Here is a 24,152-nt window from a genome sequence, read left to right on the forward strand (position 1 = left end):
GGTAGCTCGTGAATTTCCCTTTGGGGATCAATAAAATCCTATCTTATCTTATCCTAACCTAAGCAGAAATAATAAATTATTATTTATTTGTTGATTATTTTTTGCATTATTAATCTGACTCTGCAAAGTAACTAGTAACTAAAATAATCACATATTTTTGGTGAAGTAAAAGGTACAATATTTACCTCTGAAATGAAGTAAAGCAGAATTATAAAATAGCAGAAAGTGGCAATACTATTACTGAGTACAAGTATCTCAGAATTGTACTTAAGCAGAGTGCTTGAGTAAATGTACTTTACTCAAGCTCTCTGTTTTTTGAATATTATACATGCATTGGTGCATTCCTAAAACTGGTTTTAACAGGCACAGTAACTGATATAGTATGTGTTTATTTTTACTGCATGTTTATACAGGCATTACACTAATTGTGCTGCACACATGCCTTCTCAGAATGAAAGCAAAACGTTCACTTTTCTTTCACTTATCTTTGCTCTGATTTCCTCTACGTTTTGTGCAACGGTGCTGTTCATATGGTCTGAAGCTTAGAGACGTCATCTGAAACTGTGTGATCAGCATTAGCAGGTATCTGGGCAACAGTAGCCTGAGGATCAGACTGGACTTCCCGTTAACCTCACTTTAAACTGTGAACAAAGAGGAGATCATTGTTGGCAGTAATTCAGAGATCTGGGACCAGGCTCCGGCAACAGTATCAGGTATTATGAAATAAAATCTACGCTGAAATGAACTGAAAATATTTTAGGTCTTTCACGTCATCTCATGAGAAATTTACCAACTTTAAATATTTACTTCACAAATACTACCACAATTTGTAGTCATGGTGCAACTGCAACTAATATGATCAGTTGTATCGGCAGAAGCAGTAGTCTGACAATAATAACAGTCAAATGTCCTTCACCTCTGTTTTTTTCTCCTGTTGTCAACATGCTTAAACACTGGCTCTACAATGGTGCCCCCTTGAGCCTATCAGAGACATAAATATTCTGCTTGTGCAATTAGCCACTTTTCTGATTGAGTATTTCAGCTTTGAAGGCACATTCATACTTTTTTTTTTGTTAATTTTTTTTTTTATACACTATGGCTCCTTTGTGAAAAAATGTATCCCTTTTTTTGCTTGGTCCTGGATGGGCAAAAAACTGCTTTTAGCTCTTTGTTTTCTCTCTCAATGAACACGCTTCTAAGCCTGATAATTTTGTACTCTATAAGAAAAGGTGCATTCATAATGACATTTAAATGCTGTGCTTGCGATTGATACTTAAAAGTTAACCGGGACTTGGCGAGGGGAAATTGTGTTAATTTTTTCGAAGTTTGTCTAGACTGAAAAACCTGAGTTTCAAAAAGGAGATATTAAAAACCTGTCAGTTATTGCGAATTCTGTAAGGAAGGAGAGCGAATATATGCTACCACGTTCAAGTCATGTACAAATATTAGCCATGGAAGTGCACAAACACACACACACACACACACGCGCCCTTCGGCCTTTCCATACATATATAGAGTTGTGTTATGTAACACCACCTCTGGATTCTCTAATGTGCCGATTTATGCAAACAGCCTCGGAGCTCCATCAAATCTAACAGCTAATCTAACAGTAAAGCAACATTCCCTGATCAATTATATGAAATGCTAGAACACAACAAGCCAAATTAATTTATTCTCTACAAACGATCAATATAAATATGTCGAGAAAAGACACCAAAAGGCTTATCAGTTCATTTAAAGTAAAAGAGTCTTCTGCTAATCTCTAAAAAATATTAAGGGAAAGAGTTTGCCCCAAAAATAAGAGCATTAATCTCTAATGCAACAGCGCCTGAGGCAAAGTCAGACGGGGAGTGTGATGGTAAGGAATGTATGTGTGTGTGTGTGTGTGTGTGTGTTCTGATGTCTCTTATGTCTCTCTGTGTGTGTGTGGACATCTGTTTGCCTGACAGAAACACCCGGTTATGTAAGCCGGTGGGAGTGAGGTGCCTGGTGGTATCTATGGAAACAATGACAGCGAGGAAAGACAGACAGTTCACCAGCTGACTCAGGTTCACCAGTCGAGAGTGTGGGAGGTCAAGTACAGTTTCTGCATCTTTGCCACATGCGGATGAAGCTCAGAAACATCTTTACAGCAAAGTAACTAATCAGCGGCTTGCACATGTCAGCACGAGAGCAACAGAGCTAAAGTAGTGCGCTGTGTCACTGGGTAAAAATGTGCCCTTAACGCAAGAGGCCGTGAACTTGAACCGTGACACACACTAACAACACATATGAAACCATTTAACCATACTGTCCCTACTTTGAGCCAAAGATGACTGTCACAATGTCACACTCCCTCCCTCTTTCCCGGTGTTTCTTGTCACTCTCTACCATCAGCTGACAACTGAAAACAAATGCCATTTATAAAATATAAATATACTCTATTAGATATTATGGTCCCTGATTATATGGTTGGACAATTTGTTTCTTGCAAAAAAGACTGAAGTGGAACTAGTGTTTCATCACACACTGGTGATTTCCATAAAGAATGAAAGAGTGGTGCTTCTGTAACCACACTGTACAAACATAGTCAAACTTCAATAATAGGGTGTTGAAACCATATTTCTTATTAAATGTTAGTATATCAAATAAAAATATATTTTTTAGAAACTGACAGCACCATCATACTCAGGAATTTCATCTGTTCAGAATAATCTATGTCACCCAGGTTGTAAAATGTCAAGTAAAGTGTGAAACAGTCCACTGGACTGGTAATTGCACAGCTGGAGACATTTCACTATTCATCTAGATGGCCACTTCGGTTCTGATGCCTAGGCTGCTAAGTACAAAGAGAAATGCACAGACTTACACGTAAATGGGATTAAACAGCTTCTCGAGAAATGCACAGCACAGCTTGAAGGAGCTCAACCCTTTACACTTAAGTGCATTACAAAAAAAACAACAACACAGTTTTAGGGATCAGAAAAGACACGTTTTATGTGGTGGGTGTTATAAAATCAAAGTTGTTTCTGTTGTTCCTGAAACACTGACATTTTAAAGGTTTTGACGCAGCATCAACATCTCGAAGTGTTGATTGATCCACCTGATGTCCTTTACGATGAACTGCATTATTTTTATCAGTTTGTTTCTTATCTGATCCTTTTTCTTTCTTTTTTTTTTTAAATCCTGACACGATGGTGATAGAAATGTAGGAGCGGGGGGCAGGAGCACAATGCCCTGACACACACGACATGCAGTCTGTGTGTGTTACTTGTAGCGTAAGTCCAGACACAGAACAATGGCGTTAACTGGGTCGCCGACTGGCTGTGCCAAACAGCTGGAGAGATGGAGAGGGAGGGTGATTGAGTCATGAGGAAGGAGTGGAAGGGAGGAGGGGGTAATAAGGAGGAGTGGGCCGAAAGTAGGAGCATGAACAGTTCAGACTGGGGAGGATAACTAGGCAAAGGGGAGAGGTATGCTCATCCTGATACCTACTAATCAACTTCAGAGCAAACTCTGCAAAGTATGTAAAATGACAACAACACCAAAAATAAAATAAAAAAAATCACAAAATATTCGTATAAATCAATATGCATGATCCCGTTTTGCTATCTGATGAGCACTGAATGCCCTGCTATCTGGCTGCGTGTACGAGTGCATGTAAATAATACATGCTGAAACACCGCCTCTCTCTCTCTCACACACACGCAAAATATTCAACCTGACTCCCGAGCATCTCGGCGGCGGAGCAAATGAAGTTGCACAGCTACTCGGGCGGGATGATCCGCGCCACCGGACCCTAACCAAATTCAAGTTTGGCGATTCGAAGCCTGCGTTTCAGACCCCGTAACTATGTAACCTTTTTCACAACGGGTGGTCCAAAGGTGTCAGACCGTAGTGTCCAGCCAGGCGCCGAAACTGCGAGGCTCTCGTGTGCCAGGTTGTGTTACATTTACATTTGCCCTCAAACTCTATTCGTAAGCAACTAGCAACGGTGACTTGCCTGGTATTTCATCGATGTGAGTTACCTAGCTGGTAGCTAACGTGCAGTGTAGCATATTATCCTCACCGCCATCGCCAAGTGGAGTATTTACACATCAGCGTCGCTGTTAACGTAAAGACTGTTGCTTTGGCTAATCTGCCTCACAAAGCAGCGCGGCATTGTTCGCCGTGTAAGTGCTGCCAAGGAAACGTGGAAGTGCGTTTAGGTTAGACGCGTTTTCTTCTACATATAATGGATTCCGACCACTATGACCAGCTATGTCTGTAGCTAACTCGGTAGCTAACGAGCTAGTACAAGCCCCCGTGGCAGTTAATCGATGTGATATCAAGACATTGCTTTGTAGTAAACACAGAACCATTAAACGCAACCGAACACAACACCAATGCGACATTAAACTGAACGGTACCTTTTCTGCGTCGACCTTGGCGACTAAAGGATCATTTCCTGGCACGGATTCTTTGTTTATGTGATTTTGCGGCTTGTTTTCATCAATCCGTCTCGTCTCTCTCCTCCAGGAGTCGTGCCGCCCCGGCTGACAGCGCTACTGCTTGGGATGACAGGGCCCCGCCCTTAGCAACCACTCAGCTGCCGAGGTTCTGGAAACTGAGGCCAGGGGCGTTTCCTATTGGTCGGCGGCTGTGCCCATCAACGTGTCGCTAGGGGCGCACCTTGGTCCAAGGGCAGGGCACCTGCCATGGAAGGATGCTGAGCGCCGCAGGTGCAGCCAAACCAAATGATGAAAGAAATGTAGGGGGGGGGGGTGAAAAAGACATGTTGTAGAGTGAAAACAAACACGTTTACAGCAGGCAGCTGCAAATACCGACGAGATGAAATAGTCCACGTGCGTAGTTAAGCATGCATTTGTGCCAAGGTATTCGTTTTTGTTTGTTTTTTAAATCTCTTTAAATAAGTTTAATAGGCTTACAACGCACACATCCATATCAGCACTTTAATTTCAAAAGATGAGCATTTTTAAGATTTAATTCCACTTAGTTATTCTCCATACTGTAAATTTTAGTTTGTATAGCACTCACTAATGAGTATGTTTTTTTTAATTATAATCCATATTTACACATACTGTGCAAAAGTAAAGTATGCTTCAAAAAATAATGCAATGAATAGTTTTTATCCATCAATTAACTTCAAAGTAAAAAGAAAAAAAAAATTTAAAAACTAAGTCCAATATGTTAAGACCTCCTCCTGCCTTTAAAACAGCCCCAGTTTCCCTCAGTACACTTGTGCACAGTTTTTCTAGGTACTTAGTTGGTAGGTTGTTCCAAGCAGCTTGCAGAATTTGTCACAGTTCTCCTGTGGATACGGTCTGCCTCAGTGTCTTCTGTCTCTTCATGTGATCCCAGAATGACTCCACGATGCTGAGATCAGGGCTCCGTGCGGGCCAGACCGTCTGCCGCAGGCCTCCTCGTTCTTCTTGTCGCTGAATATAGCTCTTTATGACTCTGGCTGTATGCTTCGGGTTGTTGTCATGTTGCAGAATGAATTTGGGACCAATCAGACACCTAACTGATGGTACGTCTAAAGAGCCTTAAAATTTGCACAGTACTGCACGTCACATATTTAGCCTATATTCTTAAATTATTCAAATTTCTCAATCCATTAACTTTCTGATGTTACTTGCAAAAATCTTAACGTCATAATCCATAACTCACCGGACCGCACTTAATTCATACATTTCTACTTAACATGCAACTGCATGACTTATTGTTAATGTGGCAGCATTAAACAACTCATAGCTCCAATGAGGTTTCGATAGCTCATGGGAAATGTGTTGAACAAAATAATGAGTTTTATCTGGACTATAATGAGAACCTGCTAAAATGTTACAATCCTGTACAATAGCAGATGTCCATTCTGATTAAATTAAGAACAGAAAACTCTGCTATCATTGTTTCAGCTTTTCAGAAAAAGAAATGAAAGAGAGAAGTGGGATAGTGCTTCCGTTCTCTATTGTTTTTTTGTGGGAGGGGGTTGGTAGCTTTAATAATTTTAGAACAGAATGGCTTAGTCAGCTTTGTTCCTTTGAATGTACACCCCAGCCTTTTTTTTTCTTTTTTTCTTAATGGATAGGTCATTGCTCACACAAAAGGGAAAAATACTTTAATGTACTTCTTTAAGTTTGTTTTTGTCTTTTTTTATAATTATTTCAGACAAAGAGCCATCTCTGCAGGGAAACCAATAAACACATACTTCACAAACCTGACTTCAAAAAACACATTCATATACAGAACATACACTGACAAGACTGTTTCCTGTACCAAATATTATACAACTAGAATAAAGATATGCACATCTGCACAGCATAGTAGGAAATAATAGTCCTTATTTCATCAGAGGTCGTCCACTGCTTGTTATACTTTGCAGAAATTTGTACAATCATTAAACTACCCCTTCTCTTCATCTGTATAACTTTCCTTGTCTTGTTCCTACTTCGCCATTGTTCGTTTGTTGATGACTGTCATTGAATTAAAGTAACCGTTAAAACCATACTGTAGCATATGTATAAGTGTTAAAAAAGTATAAATAGAAACAAGAACCAAAGTAGAACAGTCCAGGCAACGTCTGACAAGCACAGTGACAATAAAACTGAATGGAACAAATTCTTCATGTATGGATAAGTGAGTTGTTCAACCAGATGTTTTGATACAGTCCAGGTCAGTCCCAAACTCAGGAGGTCTGAACAAAAAAAGTACGATTTAACAGTATCAAAATGCTGCAGCATATTGGCTCAGGTTCATAATTAATCAGAATACATAATGTACATGTAGTTGGAGTGTACAAAATGGCATGTAAAAAAAAACAGTGATGAATGATTCAGATTATGCCCATTATACCAGAACAACAAATGAAAGTGTGGCAAAATGGGCATGTTGAGGGTTTAGTCTCTTTCTCTCATGTTTTTCTCCTGTTGACTGGTTTCTCTCATATGTTAAGTGTCTTGTACATGTAATTGTATAATGTATGTATGTGTATATGTTATGTTAACATTCAGGTTTTAAATTTGATTTTATTTTGCATATTTTGATATAATTCAAATGCAAAAGCCCAGTTTACTTCGTTTTTACTACAAACATATAATGTTGGTAGGGCAAATTTAAATTTTCTCTTCCCCTTCAATACTAACTTGTCAAAATTGCTATAATGGACAACCTATTAAAACATCAATTTATTATTACTAATATGATTTGTGTAAAATTTTATCCTTTAATGTGCCATTAAATATTTCATAATCAGAATAATTTTAATAACATTTGTAGCATTCATATAATAATTTTTGCAAGATAACACATCAACCCTGCTGAAACACAAATGCACTATGTACATTTGTGTTTAAGAGGGAAGCCCTGGAAAAGGGGGGTTCAGAATCATTTCTTACCAGAAAAGCTAATCAGGACCGTAAACACAATACCTGATGGTTCTTGCTGATAGAGAAAGAGAAATTACCAGAACAAGAAAACACATAACAGTGGGAGGAAGAAGAGGGCATAATACAAGTAATGGATTGTACGGATATCATAATAAATATAGAACTTTAATTATGTTATTAATTTGAATTGTGTCATGGAAGATATTAAAATGATATGTAAGGTTGACTTTGCATTTGCATTTTAATTGGTAGATGAAAAAGCAATGCAAGCTGGATTTTGGCATTTGGATTTCAAATATGTATTAGTTTTTGCACACATTAAATGAAAAAGCTGGTATGCTTTTTCATCTGTATTATGCCAGCATTGTAATTCCATAAACAAAGTCTGAGTGCTACATTTTGTGCAATGTAAGACTCATTCTTTGTTTTTGTTAAGACTGAAGCCCTTCATTCTCAAACCCATTTTTCAGCTCAGCATCTGATGGGCTTCACATCTGTGACTCAGTGAGCGTCATCCTTCAGTCACCCCATGGAAAACTCTGAGATAACAGACATTTGGCTGCTTGTCTCCCAGCTCCCTCTCTAGCTCAAAAAGATGACTAAGCAATCACTGAAGTGAAAACTGAGATATGTTGGACTTTTCTTGCTCGCCTTGGGACGTTTTAAGTCCATTGTGAACACCCTCAGGGTAGCAAGGGGATGTACAGTATACTGTACGCTGGTATTTATTCTTTCATCCATCTACTCTTTTTCATTCCTTTAGTGTACCCTCACCTGGAACAATATCAAATGTATGGCCACCTAAACATGCAGGAATGGGAGTGCTTTAGCTCAGGTGGCACAAAGGGCGAAACAATAATTGTGAGGTTGATAGTTTGACCTCTGGCTCCTCCTGTCTGCATGTCGAAGTGCCTTAGAGCAAGACGCTGAACCGCAAACTGCTCTCCGTGTTTGTATACATGGGAGGAAAAAAGATAAACTGCTCTGGACAAAAGCATCTAATCGTTGTCGTTTTTACAAATGTGGAGCATGTCGGATCATAATGAGACAGCTCAGTGATTGTTAATCTCGTTCCACCATGAAGCCAAACTCAGCACTAGTGCATGTGTCATGTGGGAGCCTAAAGACCTGGCAGGGATAGGCCCACGACCCGTAGTTTACAAAATGCCAGGAGAGTTTCTGCCTCCCTCAGGCGTAGCGAGGATCTGCGCCGGACAGGGACGCCCGCTGGAGGTAGGCTGGCTGATGGTAGCAAGGCGCCCGTGACGTCTCCATGAAGATTGTGGAGGAAGTGAGGCTTTTGCGGTCCTTTTTCAAGATGTGTCTTCTCTGCCAACGACAGAGTAAGAGTTCCACCTGCTCTCTGTAGAAGCTGGTGGTCAAGGTGTAAAGGATGGGGTTCAAGGCGCTGTTGATGGGAAGGATGAAGATGACTACCCAGCTGGAGATGGTCCCTAAAGGAGACCAGGAGAAATGTAGTCAACATTTTTAAGCAGCGTGCGCCTGTGGGTGCTTTTTACAATACTATTCTATTAGTCAAGGTTTCAAACAACAGAACATTGATGGCAGGTTGATCTAGTGACTAATGACATGTTAACGTAAGTACCGTAAAATGTCTAAGGTGTAAATGTAGCCCAAAACACCCGGTGCTGCTTCATTTCTTACCAGGTATCTCCACCTTCAACAGTGAGAGGATTTTCACCAAAAATATGGGAATCCAGCAGAGGGCATCAGAGAACACTATGAAGAAAAACCTGTTGGCCACAGCCACGTCTCTGTGCAGTCTGCTCCTCAAGTCTGTGGCATTGATGCCAGTTTTATAGATGGAGTAAAACATGCTGGAGTAGGAGAAGACGATCACCAGGAATGCCACCAGGTTCAGACCTAAAAAAAAAATGCACATGCTATTCAAACACATAAATGCAGGGGTGGAAGTAGTATTCAGACCCTTTACTTAAGCAAAAGTACAAATATACTGATGAGGTCAAATACAAATACCTCAAGTATATCAACTTACTTTCCACCACTACATAAATGTGCATATGATACAGGCAGGCAGGCACAGTATATACAGTAAACTTCCTCAAACACAATTACACATTTGAATTTTTCATGCATGCACTTACAGATTTTAAACTGATTTTAGTGATGAACAACAAACAGTGGCACCTCTTCAAATCAATTCACAGGATTCTTATTTAAACAGCCAGACTCCCCCTGGTTCTCAGTGAGAACCCTGAATAATGAGAACCCAGGCTTATGCACTGTTGATGGAGCCATGGTGTTTGGTGTGTAATTACCCAAATCTAAGGTGCAGCGCTCTTCCCTGTTCTGATAGTTGGGTGGCATCAGTTAGTTAGGTGGGATCAGGACAAAAAGTATTCACATGTACATCCTTACATACAATTCATGCAATATTTTTGTTACCTTCATTTAATGTATTATATAAGTTTTAGCATCCATGTCTCCACGATAAGCAGCAGCATAGTTTATTGGATTAAAAATTCAGTATTTGATCTCAGCGTGTAGTGCATTTGATCACTCCAAAGTGTTTTTTACTGGACTGAAAGTTGTTTTTAAAAAAAAAAAAAAAATCCTTAAATAAGAGTTTAAATAGGCTTACAACACACACTTCCGAATCAGCACTTTATTTCATAAGGTGAGCACTTTCAAAATCAAATTCCACTTATTGCTATTCCTTATAATGCAAATCTTGGTGTGTACAGCATATATAAGTGTTTAACATAACACATACTTACACATACAGTACTGTGCAACAGTTTGAGGAACTAAAAGTAAGGTGAGGTTGCCTTCGGAAATAATGCCATGAATGTTTTTTATTTATCAGTTAAGTTCATACAAAGCGCAGTAAACAAAAAACTAAAAATCAAATCAATTTTGTGTGTGACCAACCTTTGCCCTTAAAACAGCACCAGTTCTCCACGGTACATTTGCACACAGTTTTTCAAGGTACTTAGCAGGTAGGTTGTTCTCTATGGGGACCAGACCATCTGTTGCAGGACTCCTTTTTCTGCTTGTCTCTGAACAGTTATTTATGACTCTGGCTTTATGTTTGGGGTCGTCCTCAATCAGTTCAAACTTTAGCACAGTACTGTATTAATGACTGAGCACCTCAGTTTCCCTCCAGTGCTAAAAAACAAACACCAAAAAGCTGCCACCAATTTGTCTCGGTAATTAGTAAAATCTCTATTCACTGTAAAATGAGCTTTTGAGAAAACAATAGTTTTTTCTTAAATTTACCCAGAAAAATCCCTGTGGAATATCCTTTGGCAGTAGGTTTTTCTTGCCTGTCAGAGTGCAGGGGGAAGCAGACTCCATTACGTCCATAATAGTTTCCAAACACGCCCTCATTCAATAGGGGCACAGCAGCGATAATGAACCCCAGTAGCCAGATAGAGGCCAGGACCACCTAGCAGCGGGACGACCAACATGTTGTTAGAATTTCTGACAAAGCCCACGATAAAAAAAATGATTTATGCAAATTGGTGACCCATTGGATTCCCACCAGTCAATGACATTTAATTACTGACATTTAATTAACTAGAGCCGCCTCCATCTGAACTCTTTGACAAAGCCAACAGTAGGTGGCAGAGCTTTCTCAAAGAGCACACAGACCCTCTTTTCAGTCAGATGGATGCAGGAGCATTTAAAGCAAATGGTTCTAAAGTTAGATTTGGGAAAAAATGGAAAATGCTCTGCTCTCTGAGGGAGCGCTCAAAGAAAAGCAAAGCAGGAATGAGGATTCTGCTGAAGAACTAATCCCCCATAACAAACGTGAACATTAGTTTTTTAGTTACATCAAAAATGACAAAAGTATAGCACAAAGACGAGGGCTAGGATGGTGGAGGAAGCTGCAAAAGTAAACAAAACAACATTTATGCCTGTATTTACACTATGCTTTATACATATAATACACTGACTTTTTTCAACATTTGAAGAAGTTGAGCTGAACTAAAGTTAACGGAGGAGTACTCTGCAAGAGTTGCCTTACTAAAGGTCAAAATTTATAGCTGTTTTCGTCAGAGGCTTCATTAATCTTTTCATCTCATAAAGATTTCCTAATTAGATGTGTTCACACGCAGCAGAGGATTCAACTGACAGCTTGTTTCTATGGATTAGTTGTGCTCGGTAAATTATCGCAGTGTCGTTGGCAGTGTCTAGCTGAGGTACTGCACCTCTACACATTAAACAGCTTTTCTGGTTCTACCTTGCCCTAATTAGGATCCGCTCTCCGTACCCTTTTTTCTACTTCTAAACGCAGCTACAGCTAGAGTCCACCGAGTGCTTCATACATATAAGTTCACTGGAGTAGAACACTTGCAATAACAACAACAACAAAAACAACAACAACAACACATTCTTTTTACAGAAAAACTACTGCAGCTGAGCAAATTCAACATCTGAGGTTTGCAATAAAGTTTTTTGGGGGTTTTTTTTGGAAGAGATTTCCTGTATATAAACAGGACAAAACAAAAAGGATTCAGTCAAATTAATGTGAAAATAAGACATTTAGCAGAGAAATTCTTTTCCTAAATTAGTAGCTCACCCCAGTCTGAAGTTTGCTGGGGCGCAGGTTGCTGAAGGGGAAGACGATAACCAGGAACTTTTCCAGAGTCAGGTAGGTCAGGAGGAGAACAGAGACCTGAAGGAAAACATTCATAAACTTTTAGACCGATTTCCTTCCCAAGTGGACATTTCGGTTTTGCTCAAGCTGATATGAGGTTTGAAACTCGCTTCAGATAAACCATCACAATGACATTAATCTGCTAGTTAGATTTCCAGTGTGCACAAATGCAGTATCCAGCATGGACTGACAGAAAGCTCATCCTTGTTGGTGCAGGGCAGGTGCTTTTGTTAAGAGACTTGAGTCAGCTGTTAAAATCAGTCTCTTCATTGCACAAAACTGTAAGCAAATTAGCTTTACCCTTTCATGTTCGTTTACTTCTTGTCTTCTCTGATTTTACCTTGGGAATGCAATGTTTCATTTGCAGTAATGTGAAGTAAACATGATTTATAGTCAGTATAGGGTAAAATGTGTAAAAAAAACCCCATTGGTATGGTCCATTAATCACTGCTCAGTAAAATACTTGTTTTATCTATTAGATGAAGAAGTCCACTGTTTTTTTGTGCACAGACATACTGAGAAATCTGTACATGACATCAGGGGTAGTTAGTGTTGCACTCATCGGATCGGCTATTGGTAAGATATGAAAGATCAGTCAATACAGTTTTCTTTTTAAATGTCATTATAAAATTCAGTATTTCCAGTTACATTCATTTGGTAAGGGCGTGCGACCAGCTCAGGTTATAGCGCCACGAAAATGCCTCGGATCATGTTACCTCTACATGAAAATGATCTCGCTGAGTTCCAAGCCGTGAGTTTTACAGATTTTAAATTTGGCAAAAACAGAGCACCGGTATTGGATCAGTATCTGATCCTCAGATACTCTAAGTTGAGGCACTGGAATCAGTATTGGTAGGGGGGGGAAAAAAAGCAGATTGTTGCATTCCTAAATTTACTGAGAATGAATTGTTGTATCTAAAGAGTTAAGCTTCGCATGAACTATATAGGCTCTGAACCTGTCACTGCCTGTAGGCACACGACATAGCATCATGAGCAGAAATGGATGACAGTCAAATTCTCCCAAGAGAAAACTATAATTAGAGCCTGTGGCTGATTACTGGGATGACAAGTGATGGAAGCAGCAACAGAGGACAAAAGAACCCGGACATACAGGTTCCATTTTACAGAGCAGGTTAGCATGTGTCTTTGTCTGCATGCATCTTTGTGTTTCTGTGGTGGTGCGTGGGATCCATATTAAGTTACCTCTGAGGAGAGCATGGCCAGGAATCCAATGGTCCGACACTCTACACTCTCCATCCAGAGCAGGGCATTACGATTGTACTGCCCACGGAATTTCACGTCGAACACGCCAACAAAAAACAGGTACACACCCATGAGGCAGTCTGCACCTGGATGATAAGAGATAGTGACATAAACGAGTCCATTTACAAAGAGAACTGCTCTATGTGGGTTCGCTGGTTCCATCTGTCAGTATTGACCCAAAATTTCTCCATAACATGCATGCAATAGAACATTATTTCTACCCCCCAGAGCAGGCAGGAGTAATCGCTTGCAAGGGACACACATGTACTGTATTACTGAACGTCAGTTTGTGTGTGTGTGTGTGTGTGTGTGTGTGTGTGTGTGTGTGTGTGTGTGTGTGTGTGTGTGTGTGTGTGTGTGTGTGTAGGTGAGAAAGTAGATGACATTTATTTTTCCATCCTACACTTAAAGTCTGCACAACATGGATGTAAACTTAGAAATAAGAATAACAGGATAAACTCCTTTTCTCTTCAAGGGTTCAAGCTACTGTTTTGTTTGAAAAGATATATCCTGAATGAAAAGTTAAGAGAGCGGCGTGAGGTGGGGGGGTGGATGAATAAAACCCAAAAAGAGGAAGAGGCGTGAGAGGGAGGCGTCTTCCAGACCTCAACTTGACCTCCACTGTTCCTATTAACTGCCATTACTGAATTACATTACCAACTGAGGAAACAGCTCCTTGAAAACACTTTGCTGACTTCTTACAGCCCTCTCTTCTTTTTGGGCATCAATTGTTTTAATGTTCAGACTGCTAGCCAGCTGCTTAGAGGAGCCCGTGGCTGCAGATTGTTTGGACAAGGTTTGGAGAGTCAGAGTATTTATAAAGGTTTGACATTTGCATCACTCGGCCACTCCTGATGATGACTGTGAACGAGCCATAGCCCTAACAAGCTAATTAAGGTCTGAGACCTTGTTAAAAGTTACCTGAGAGCTCAAATCTCTTGGGGTGCCCCAGCTTTAGTATGCTAAAGCTTAAGTTACTATCAAACAATGTCAAGACTCTTTGCAACAGGCTAGATGTGTTCCAACAGGGAAGCAGCAAATGGCAGGATGTGTTTTGCAATGTGCTGGGAACCACTTATGACGACCTCTGTTTTTGCTTTAAGCTGCAGAACATTTTTTGATATCACATGGACGCTCGTGTGGTGAACTCAGCATGCCGAGATCAGTGGCTCTAACGGGCAGGTACATCTGCGTGTCACTGGCATAACAATGAAAGGAAACACCATGGAAACAGGGGGAGAGGAAACAAATGGTGCATGATGAGGGAGAAAGAGTAAAAATGGGTTTTTTTCCTGTCAAAAACATTCAGTCATTTGAAGTACTTGTCTTTGATTTTTTTCAGCACAGCCTCTGCACTGTGCGTAATGGCTTTTTGGAATATGACTTTCATTTTTTCCCCGTCTTGTCTGTTCTCTCCATCGTGTTAACAAACGTGATCCCTTTCATCTGAATGAATTTTGAAACTTGAAATGAATTTCTGAACATTTTTTGAACTCCCAAAAAGAAATGGAAATTTCTCACATTGGTATTTTCTCGCATGTAAAACTTAATTCAAGGCGTTAATGCAGGTTGTTTTACTTATACTATCACAAGTTACATCTAGCCCCAGAAAAGGTGATCCTTTAGCCTCTACGTACGACACGCTATGAGCAGCACACTCCTCTGCCTGCGTGAAAAACTAACTCAAATGTCAAGTATTGCGACCACTGCGTACCAAGTCAGGCCTAGATGGCGCAGTTTTGCTCCACCTGATGCCTCATTTCATTTGTTTTTTGGTGCAATAAAATCTGTTTTTGGACAGCGGCACTTTTATTGCCCTAAAAAAACCCCACTGATCCCTGCTATTGTGTTACCTATTCCTGACTCCAGCACGGCCTTCTCTTAAATATCAAAGCATCTGCATCCTAGCCTGATAATCAGACTGAACTAACATTATGTTTTATATCCATCATTTGCCAAAAAAAAAAAAAATTAAAAAAAAAACAACATTTAGCTGAATCAGTTTTTAAATTTTTAAATTTACAGTTTGTAAGTACAGTTGTAAGCTCTTCATTACTGTTATTTTTTTATATTCCACATCTACTTTTTTATTGATATCCTTATAGGTTAGTGTAAGGGGTTACCTCTACCTTAACCTGCACAGTGAGATGCTACATCTATTCTATGAAATATTTCTGTATTCATAAATAGAATTACCTTTATTTTCTGAGTGTATGGTGCGTAAGTGGTGTGCGGTTACTCACAGCAGAGGACTTTGATGCAAGCGGCATGCAGACTGTTCTCAGCTCGTATCAGCGACCTCATGCCGATGACAAAAAGGTTACCAAAGCAGGTAATGAAGGCCATGACCCAGACCGACACCCGCAGCACTATGTTAGCCAGCAGGTCCTCAAAAGATGAGATGCCATCTGTGTTGGGCTTACAGGACCTGACATGAGGTGCATAAGAGCAGTACTGGAACTTCATAAAGTATCTGGGAGAGAAAAGGAGTAGACCAAAAAATAAAAAATAAATAAAATTTAAAAAAAAAAAAAAAAAAAGAGAGAGAAAGCAAGATTTAGAGAAACAATGACACACAAAGGAGATGAAAAGATAGAGAGACATAATGTTTGTTTGTTCAGCCACACGTGTCAGGATTGTGATTGTACGTACATGTGGGACAGGTTTATCATAGGCAGAAACATCTTAGCCTGAATCTCTGGGATCTCTATCCCTTCGAGCGCCCTATAGAAAGCAGATCACATTTCATCACTGCCACAGGCTGCGGCAAGCAGTTTGTGTGTGTGTGTTTGTGTGTGTCTCTCTGTACTCACAGAGACTGAAGATGTACAAGGTGGTGGAAGTGGCTGGGGTGAACGCGCAGAAGGGGATTGTGGGAGATATTTCTGCAACAGGAAAGGACGACAAACTCGGTAAAGCATGTCAGGATGACGTGTAACACGTGGCTGAACAGTAAAAATCCAGATGGTCTTTGTTTTATTGTTAACTAGAAAACAAGCCTATGACTTCCTATGTTCAGTCCCACTTCCTACTGGATACAGAATGCATTATGTACTCATTCCACACAGCGCAAAACTCAGTGTACAAAAAACTGTAAGCAACATCTAATAGATAGATCTATACCTGTAAGATAAAGTGTGTATGGCTACTTTTGGCTGGCATTGCTATAGGTTTCTGATTATTTTTACTTCTTTTGCCCATTTAGCCTTTATCCCTGACATTTTAAAAGTAGAACTTAATGAAGCGCTGTAGTGCACCGCAGATAAAGTCACTGAAAACATAATGTCACGGTTACTGCAGCAAAGAGTGACGAAGCCACAAAGAGTGGGCCTAATAAAATTGAGTGCCAATCCATTTGATAAAATAGTGAAAATTTGGCATTTCGAGCGCGGGAGTTCTCACCTTAAGCTTTAGCCCCCCACTCATCTGTCACAAGTACTTCCTTACTCATACCTTTTCTTGATTAAAGTGTAATATCCCCTCTGTTGTCTATTCTCTACAACAGCATTACTGCAATATCCCACTCAGATATTTTGAGAGATTTCATATTTCTTCGTCACGTTTTTAACTCAATTCACATCTGTCTATTTTTTAAGTGAGAGCATTGGTCTGTGAGAGCGTTTTTCTGTATTTCATTATTTTGTAATGCACTCATGGCAATCAATAACCCCAGGCCTGTTACGCAGGATTTGTTTCAGTGTTTGTTTTGACTCTGTCAGTCAGTATTGCCACAGATAAAGGACATGGACAGACACAGCTTTCTTTTTACAAGCACGGCTTGCGTAAACAGCCTCAGCAGACATTATGATGAGGCCGTTGTTTTGGATGTGACATCAGGGACATTCAAACCATACACTTCTAAAGTACTGCTGGCACAAGTATCATGCCAGCAGACCAAACAGATGTTGACTTGTTCTCACAATATGAGACAAACCCCTGAGCCATCAATACATCAGCCTGTAAATTCTCAACTCCTTTTGATTCCTAGTATGCATGGGGAGTGATGTGCTTGTTGCTGGCTGTTAATGTTGGTCGGCTTCAAACCGTACACGAATGATACAGTATCACATCAAATGCTGGCATCTCACACATCGGTGTAGGCTGATCCTGATAATTTTCGTTCTAGTCTTCCAGTGCAGGCTAGGACTTGGAAAATATTGCTCCAATTGACTCTCAAATGTAATAATCAGTAAAATGTCAGTGGATTCGTGGATCGTTAAAGCAACTGGCAACAACCCCATCTCCTTTTTTCCCCCCCGTGTGTCTGTTTAACCTGTGTTTGTTTGTGTGAATGTGTGGAGGACATTTTCATCATCCCTGCTGGAACAGTGACCTATATTCCGATATGAATTTTATTCCATGTCTTTTTATTTTAGCACTGTCATTCTGTGTTAGATTTGAACTGGTTGAGAAGTTCTGGGAAAGCTGCTGAATTCGTGACAGGAGGGGGGGGGGGCAAAATGCTGATTTATATATGGCTCCTGCCTTAAACAGTTGGAAAATTGGTGTCGAGCAGTGTAAGACGACTGAGAGGAAACATTTGAATCAAATCTGTAAAATCATTTTTTTGTAAGATTCCACACAATGTTCTGTTTACAGCGTGTCTTTCTGAACACGTTGGAGGATCAGTTCAGTCGAAGTCATGGGAAAATAAATATTCAAACTGTCCTGTGATGAGCTTCCCAGGTTAGTGTCGTAATTTACCTCTGCGAAATTTTAGAGTAGGCTGAGACAGACAGCAGCACAGTTTTTTAACGTTGGGCACCGTCCAACCAGAAACCCCTACTTTAATCCACCAGTTACTCCTCAGCCACTTGACAGAGCTGAACCAACCACACATTAAAAACAAACACTTTGTCAAGCCAGTTCAAACTTTGTATGAAAGTGATTTCAGACTGATTTTAAAGCAGGGGAGTTTGCCTTATAACAACGCAGTGTAACAACGCTACAAAGTCGATGGAACAAACATTTCTTTTCCTGAAAGAAATTCGTTTTCCGACTCGTCACGCTCACTAACTGTTTGGAGCTCATTAACCTTGTAATAACATTATTCATGAGGCAGTGTTAATCTTTCTACTGAAAAGTAACAGCACAGATATGTTAGGGTTAACAGGCTAATTTTAATAAGTGAAAGGTCTGCATATGCATACCAAAAGGTCAGACTGTTCAAGTGCATTAATGATCTCTAAAAGATAAAACTGTCCTATAAATCTTTGCCCTTTGTCGTACCCAGAAGACATACTGCATAGGAGCAGCAGCTCTCGTGGACAAATGCACCTTTTTTTTCCACTCAAGACATTTGGACATGTCGTAGCAGTTAAAGCACAAGTTTAGGTAACAAGGATACACTGTATTAAGAGGAACAGCTACCATGTTCCAAGATGTCTTCCAATTATTCGAGTAAAAGTTACTCACATTGCGCATGTTAAAAATAAATAAATACATTTTAAAAAGTTCCTTGTTTTGGGTCCTTGGCACACATGCGTTTGAGTCCCTTTCTTTTCACAAATATATTGATAGAACTCGTTTTAATTTTCATTTGGCCCTGTAGCTCAAACTGTGATAATAAAAAGAGTAATTTATCAAATGTGTGTGGCATTTTCTTCATTGTATTACAACTGTTTCTTTTGTAATAGTAGTGCATTTGAACACGTATTCTGGACAGCGGTACGATCACATGACCTGTGACCTGCACATCCTGGTGATGTTCCTGGGGGTATGGCGCGTGTGATAACATTATTAATGGCTGCCCTCCTCTCAGGTTTGCCATTTCCTGGGCTCCTGACGCTGTGCATGCTGGCTCGCTGGCGAAGCCTACGGGAAACTGATGGAACAGAGCCATCAGTGTGTTATCAGTTACCTACGAGATAGTAATTTAAACTTTTTTGTACTGCATAATACACCGTTTAATGTTCTGAGTTTCTTCCCAGTGGCAGGCCTTACCACTAAGATAAAAATCATGCTCTCTGAATCCAAACTTGAAGTTGGACATCCATGTAGTGTCTTTATACTCCATTGCAGTCTAATCCTCACTCCTGTTATAATCCTCACATAATGAAGCACACCTGTCCACGGGGTCGAATTATCAGTCACTCACAGTTTGAGGAGGGACTTGGAAAGGCCTTTAAAAGTGTTCTTTGGCAGCTCCCTGATCCTGTTGCTGGACAGATTCCTGAATGGAATGAAAGAGAAAAAGAGAAGGACACAGCACAGATAGCACAGATAACAACACACTCTTTAAATCAAAACATACATTTAATACATACATGAAATTAACCAAAGATCGTTATGGTATTAACATTTTATGCAGTTCTGTAATGTTATGTCAGACTTTCGTTGCACGACGTTACACAAATTTTGGTGAGAGTTAAAACAAATTGAACACACTTTTCTAATTACTATGTGGCTAATATGGGAAACATCCAAGGATCAACCTTGAATTAATAAAATGGTGAAATATAATTTAGATAATTCACTAATCAACAGATAATGTGGTTTTGGGGAGATTTTGGGAAGTGATTCTCCCTAACCACGAAGTAATGATAAACAGCAGTTCCCATAGTTCAATCAATCTGTTTTATTTAAATAGCTGTAAACAATTAGCTATTGTATCGTGTTTTCATGATTAGATCTTTGAAACGAAATGGTTAGAGCTGAAAAAGATCTGCTGCTAGATTATAAACTAACCAAATCTGAGTCAGGCTGCGAAAAATCCATTCGCAGTCAGCAATAAGAAACTCCACCCCCACCAGAGCATTTATAGACCTTTTTATAGACATTTAAAATTCTCGCTGAAACCCAGTGATTGATTAGACTAACTGCCTCTTATTTAATTACAGCAGATTCAAACTGAATTGATTATGTGAACAGACTGAGGATGATTCTGTACAAGCAACTTGGGTGCTACTCACAGTTCAGCCAGTTTCCAGAGAGACTGGAAGGTGTTTTCAGGAACCCATCTTATCCTGTTGTCCATCAGCAATCTGTACAGGACAGAGCTGCGGTCAGAAATCATGCAGAGTGGTACAAAGTGGGGCATTTCAACCCCCCGTGGTGGATCCCTGCTGCGACTGGATACAACCTCATGTGTCGCAGTATCTGAACATGTGGCTACCAATTCCCACACTGCTCCTTCCGTTAACACTGACTCAATGCTAACACAACAGCTCTGCCTGAAAAAAAAAAAAAAAAAATAGGAGTTTCTGCAATCTATACAAATTTTTTTTATTTATTTTTAAACTCTCTCTTGCCCATGCACATTCACATAATCACACATTCACGCTCGATTGCTGTCCGGAACTACAGAGCAAAACTGGAGCAGTTGGTAGGTAAATGCCTTGCTCAAGGAGATTTCCACAGCGTCAGTGAAAGGGACAAACACGCGCTGTTCTTTTGCTTCATCTCCCAGGGTCAAACTGTCAACCCTCCTGTCATAATCCCTTTTACAGAGTCACAACATGGTGCACAAATTCTGAACTCATTCTGAAGCGTTGAGAGGCGACGGAAATCAGTGAAGGGCTCAGTTTTCATCCGACTCAGTTCTTCCTCGACAAGTGCTTGCGCATGGGGGAATGTTGGGTCTCTGTAAATATTTATTATAAAGAGTGATGTCTAGACCTGCTCTATATGAAAATTGCCCTGATATAACTTCTGTTAAGATTTGCTGCTATATAAAGAAAACCTACTTGACTGTTTTATTATGAGCACGAATTTCTTGTTAAGTTGGAACATGGTTTTTAGATAAATGTCACGAATTATCAGAGATGTCTCCAATAAAGAGACATACCACATGTGCTTTGTTTTTAAAGTAAAAACAGATGACACATAATCAGAGAGGCAGAGTGGGGCAGTAAAACACACGCGCGCGCACACACACACACACACACACGAAAACACACACACACATACACATCTGTATGACTTGTCTTGTTCTCTGTAATTTGTTACCATACAAAAAGTCAGCAAGGTTTTTAAATGAGGCCTGTAAATGTTTTTGAGGGTCTTATGACCGACTCACTCACTCTACTGAGTCACATCTGTGACTTATAAAGACACCGAATTTCAAAACAACTGGTGCCAGGGAGCGCTATAAAAATAAACAAATAAATAAAAACAGCACAGGGTTGGCCTGAAATTCTACAGGAAGATTGATGAAGATTGAGGCTTACTCCTACAGAGAAATTACTGTTTTTGGAAGTGGGGCGTACTTTATAGTGCGGTGAAAGCATTTCTCACAAAGGTTTTCAAATACCAGTCAGTCATTAATGCTCTCACCCAGCTTGGGAATCAAAGAAGACAGCTTATATTTGTCACAGTTCTCAGACAAGGGTCCCAAGAGCACAACTCAGGAGGCAGATTTAAAAGTAGAGAGTCTTGAATTAGAAAAAAAAAAAAAAAGCAGGCAAACAAAGTACAGAGAGTCTGGCTGAGGAAAAATAAGAAATCACACTGTCTTGCAAATCTCACAAATCTTGCTCCAATATATTGTGTTATGTTCTAATGTATTACGCTTTATTTTATATTTTTACTTGTGCACTGTAGAGTACTATAGGCTTAAGGGTTTCAAGTATATACTCATTACACTCAGTCTGAGTGTTATCTTGTTGCCACATTTGTTCTATAGGTAACTTCTTTTATGTGCCACATGTTGTTGTATAACCATGTTCTACTATTTTATCTGTATACACCAGCATCCACCTTTGGGTGCTCATAGGAGCAGTTACAGTTGTTCATAAATACATTAATAAAGACACCACTTTGGACCCCGCTGCAGATCTGATTACAACTACATTAGAGTATGCTAGAAACCATTTATGAAATGTTTTAGGTGCTGCCTACAAATGCTAAGTAGGGAAGATCAAATGTTACCCTCATTTCTATGTGAAGACCTGGTTGTGACTAATTCCTTTTAAGTTCGTCCTTGCAGAGCAGATTTTTAACCCCTGTTTTTAAAAGTGCTATAAGAATGATTAATTGGTGCCAAAAAGTGTGCAGGTCTCTACTGTGTCTGTAGTTTTTGGCCGTCACCACTGCAGCTATTTGTGTCGTCGTTTGATCCATTTCTTATTAATATGGTGGAACAGAGCGCATTTCTGAGCATTTGTTGTTGTTTATGTGCACTACTGAAATTAATGAAAGAAGACAAATGTGTCTGGTGTGTGTGTGTAAGGGTCAGAGAGAGAAAGAGAGAAAGAAACTGTTTCTAAGAAGTCAGATTACATTTTTAAAATTAACTCTAATTCAGAGTTCATGTTTAACTAGTTTGTCATGAACATTATTCAGTTGCTAGTAATGCAAAGAGAAGCAAGCTGACCCAACTCTGCATGATGAAGCAGAGATGATGAAAAGTAAGAAAAGTCTAACTTCTTATTTTTATCTTAGTGTTAAATATGAAACTGAACAGGAACATCAGACCCAGATTTCATTTATGCAACACTGAGTCTTTAAGACTCCAGAGATACACTGAGCCAGCACAAGCTTCCTAGGGTTAGTACACAACTTAACTTATTCAAATTATATTTACTTACAATGAAAAATTTAAGATTTGAACTAATGTGGCTCCAATTGTGTGTTTACACAGTAGAGTTCCACTGCCACAAAGATGCACTGGTTTTAATATGGAAGCTGCAAGAGTCACAGTCAACTAGAGGTCTGACTTTTCCAAGTTTTCATCAAATTACCCGACTTTGAAATAAAACATAAACCTTTGTGGAACAGTGGATAATACTACCAGATAAACTGACAGATTTTTTTTGAGGAATAACTAACTTTAAATTTCTTTGCAAACAGCAGACTAGCGGAAAAAAAATGATATATAACAAGGCTGAATGGAAATGGAAAATTGATGTAAAAAACACTTACACGCTCACTTGAGGGAAAAAAATGTTTTGTTGGTAAAGACAATATAGCATAAGAGAGCAGAAACACGCTGGCTGAGTGACAGATTGATGTAGTGTGGAAGATGTTGCTATATTCAGGAAACCAACTCATGTACTTCATCCCAGCTGATGAAAAAAGCACTTAATTTGCAGTTTGTCTTTTTGGCAACGTCAAAAGCTCCCAAAATGGAATGGAGACATCACTCATGACTCTTCTGAACTCCTGAAAGCAATTGTGTTTCAAAAATGTTGGTCTTTATTAAGTTTTAAAGTAGCATACTCACAGAACTTCAAGCTTGCTGCAGGTCTTCAAGATAGAGTAGTTGAGACTTTGAATCTGGTTTCCCTCAAGATCCCTGAAAGCAGAAAAAATGGGGATTGGGAACATAGTGCATTCACTCGACGAGAAACAGAAACGCACGTGGTGTTCGCATGTAAATATGCTACTGCTGTTTGAGTTAATTTGATTTCATAAAAATGACCTTTTTCTTCTTATAAAAGTTTATTCCAAATGAGCATAAAAGTAGGAATAAAATATGACTGTCGTTTTATGTTTGAAGCTAAAAAAAAAAAAATAAATAGAGAGGGAAGGCAAGAGAGATTGTTTGCTTTGGAATTTAAATAAGTGGAGTGGGTATGACTTCTCACTAGCAGCACACTGCTAACAGAAAGACATAAAAGCTACAGATAGCTTGAGGTCATTACAATGTCAGACTCATCTTGCGGTTACTCTCCAGGCTACACTCAGAGCAAGAATAGCTGGTCGAGCTGACCGACCGCGTTGACATCAGCTGAGGACACGTCCCTTTTCACGCAGTCAGGAAAAGGGACCCTAACCCCAACCACTCATCGGAGGCTCGTATTATCAACTACGCAACCCTGTCACCTCCATCTTTTCGTGTGTGCACGCAAGCACAAACACATGCATCCGTCTGTCCGGTAACATTTTTTTAGAGCAGACATCTACTGAATCGCGCACACGCACTACACACCTGCACACAC

At 39.7% G+C, this 24,152-nt stretch overlaps 1 protein-coding gene across 3 annotated transcripts in view; it reads right to left on the reverse strand.

Moving 5' to 3' along the window:
* Nucleotides 1–6,169: 6,169 nt before the first annotated feature.
* rxfp2a (relaxin family peptide receptor 2a) overlaps nucleotides 6,170–24,152 on the reverse strand; it is a 39,634-nt gene continuing 21,651 nt past the window's right edge. The window contains exons 10-20 of one of the 3 annotated variants that reach the window (XM_040149511.1): nucleotides 23,435–23,506; nucleotides 20,184–20,255; nucleotides 19,370–19,444; nucleotides 16,086–16,157; nucleotides 15,925–15,996; nucleotides 15,516–15,700; nucleotides 13,213–13,358; nucleotides 11,932–12,027; nucleotides 10,626–10,794; nucleotides 9,030–9,248; nucleotides 6,170–8,818 (exon numbers count right to left, since the gene is read on the reverse strand). In XM_040149511.1, coding sequence (XP_040005445.1) covers nucleotides 8,553–8,818; nucleotides 9,030–9,248; nucleotides 10,626–10,794; nucleotides 11,932–12,027; nucleotides 13,213–13,358; nucleotides 15,516–15,700; nucleotides 15,925–15,996; nucleotides 16,086–16,157; nucleotides 19,370–19,444; nucleotides 20,184–20,255; nucleotides 23,435–23,506 — 1,444 coding nt within the window. In that variant the 3' untranslated portion in view covers nucleotides 6,170–8,552. Of the gene's footprint in view, nucleotides 8,819–9,029; nucleotides 9,249–10,625; nucleotides 10,795–11,931; nucleotides 12,028–13,212; nucleotides 13,359–15,515; nucleotides 15,746–15,924; nucleotides 15,997–16,085; nucleotides 16,158–19,369; nucleotides 19,445–20,183; nucleotides 20,256–23,434; nucleotides 23,507–24,152 lie in introns of those variants that run through there. The other 2 variants (XM_040149509.1, XM_040149512.1) reach the window with 2 other exon arrangements.

Source organism: Xiphias gladius, chromosome 17 (genome assembly GCF_016859285.1).
Source record: "Xiphias gladius isolate SHS-SW01 ecotype Sanya breed wild chromosome 17, ASM1685928v1, whole genome shotgun sequence".
In the NCBI taxonomy this organism is placed as follows: domain Eukaryota; kingdom Metazoa; phylum Chordata; class Actinopteri; order Istiophoriformes; family Xiphiidae; genus Xiphias; species Xiphias gladius.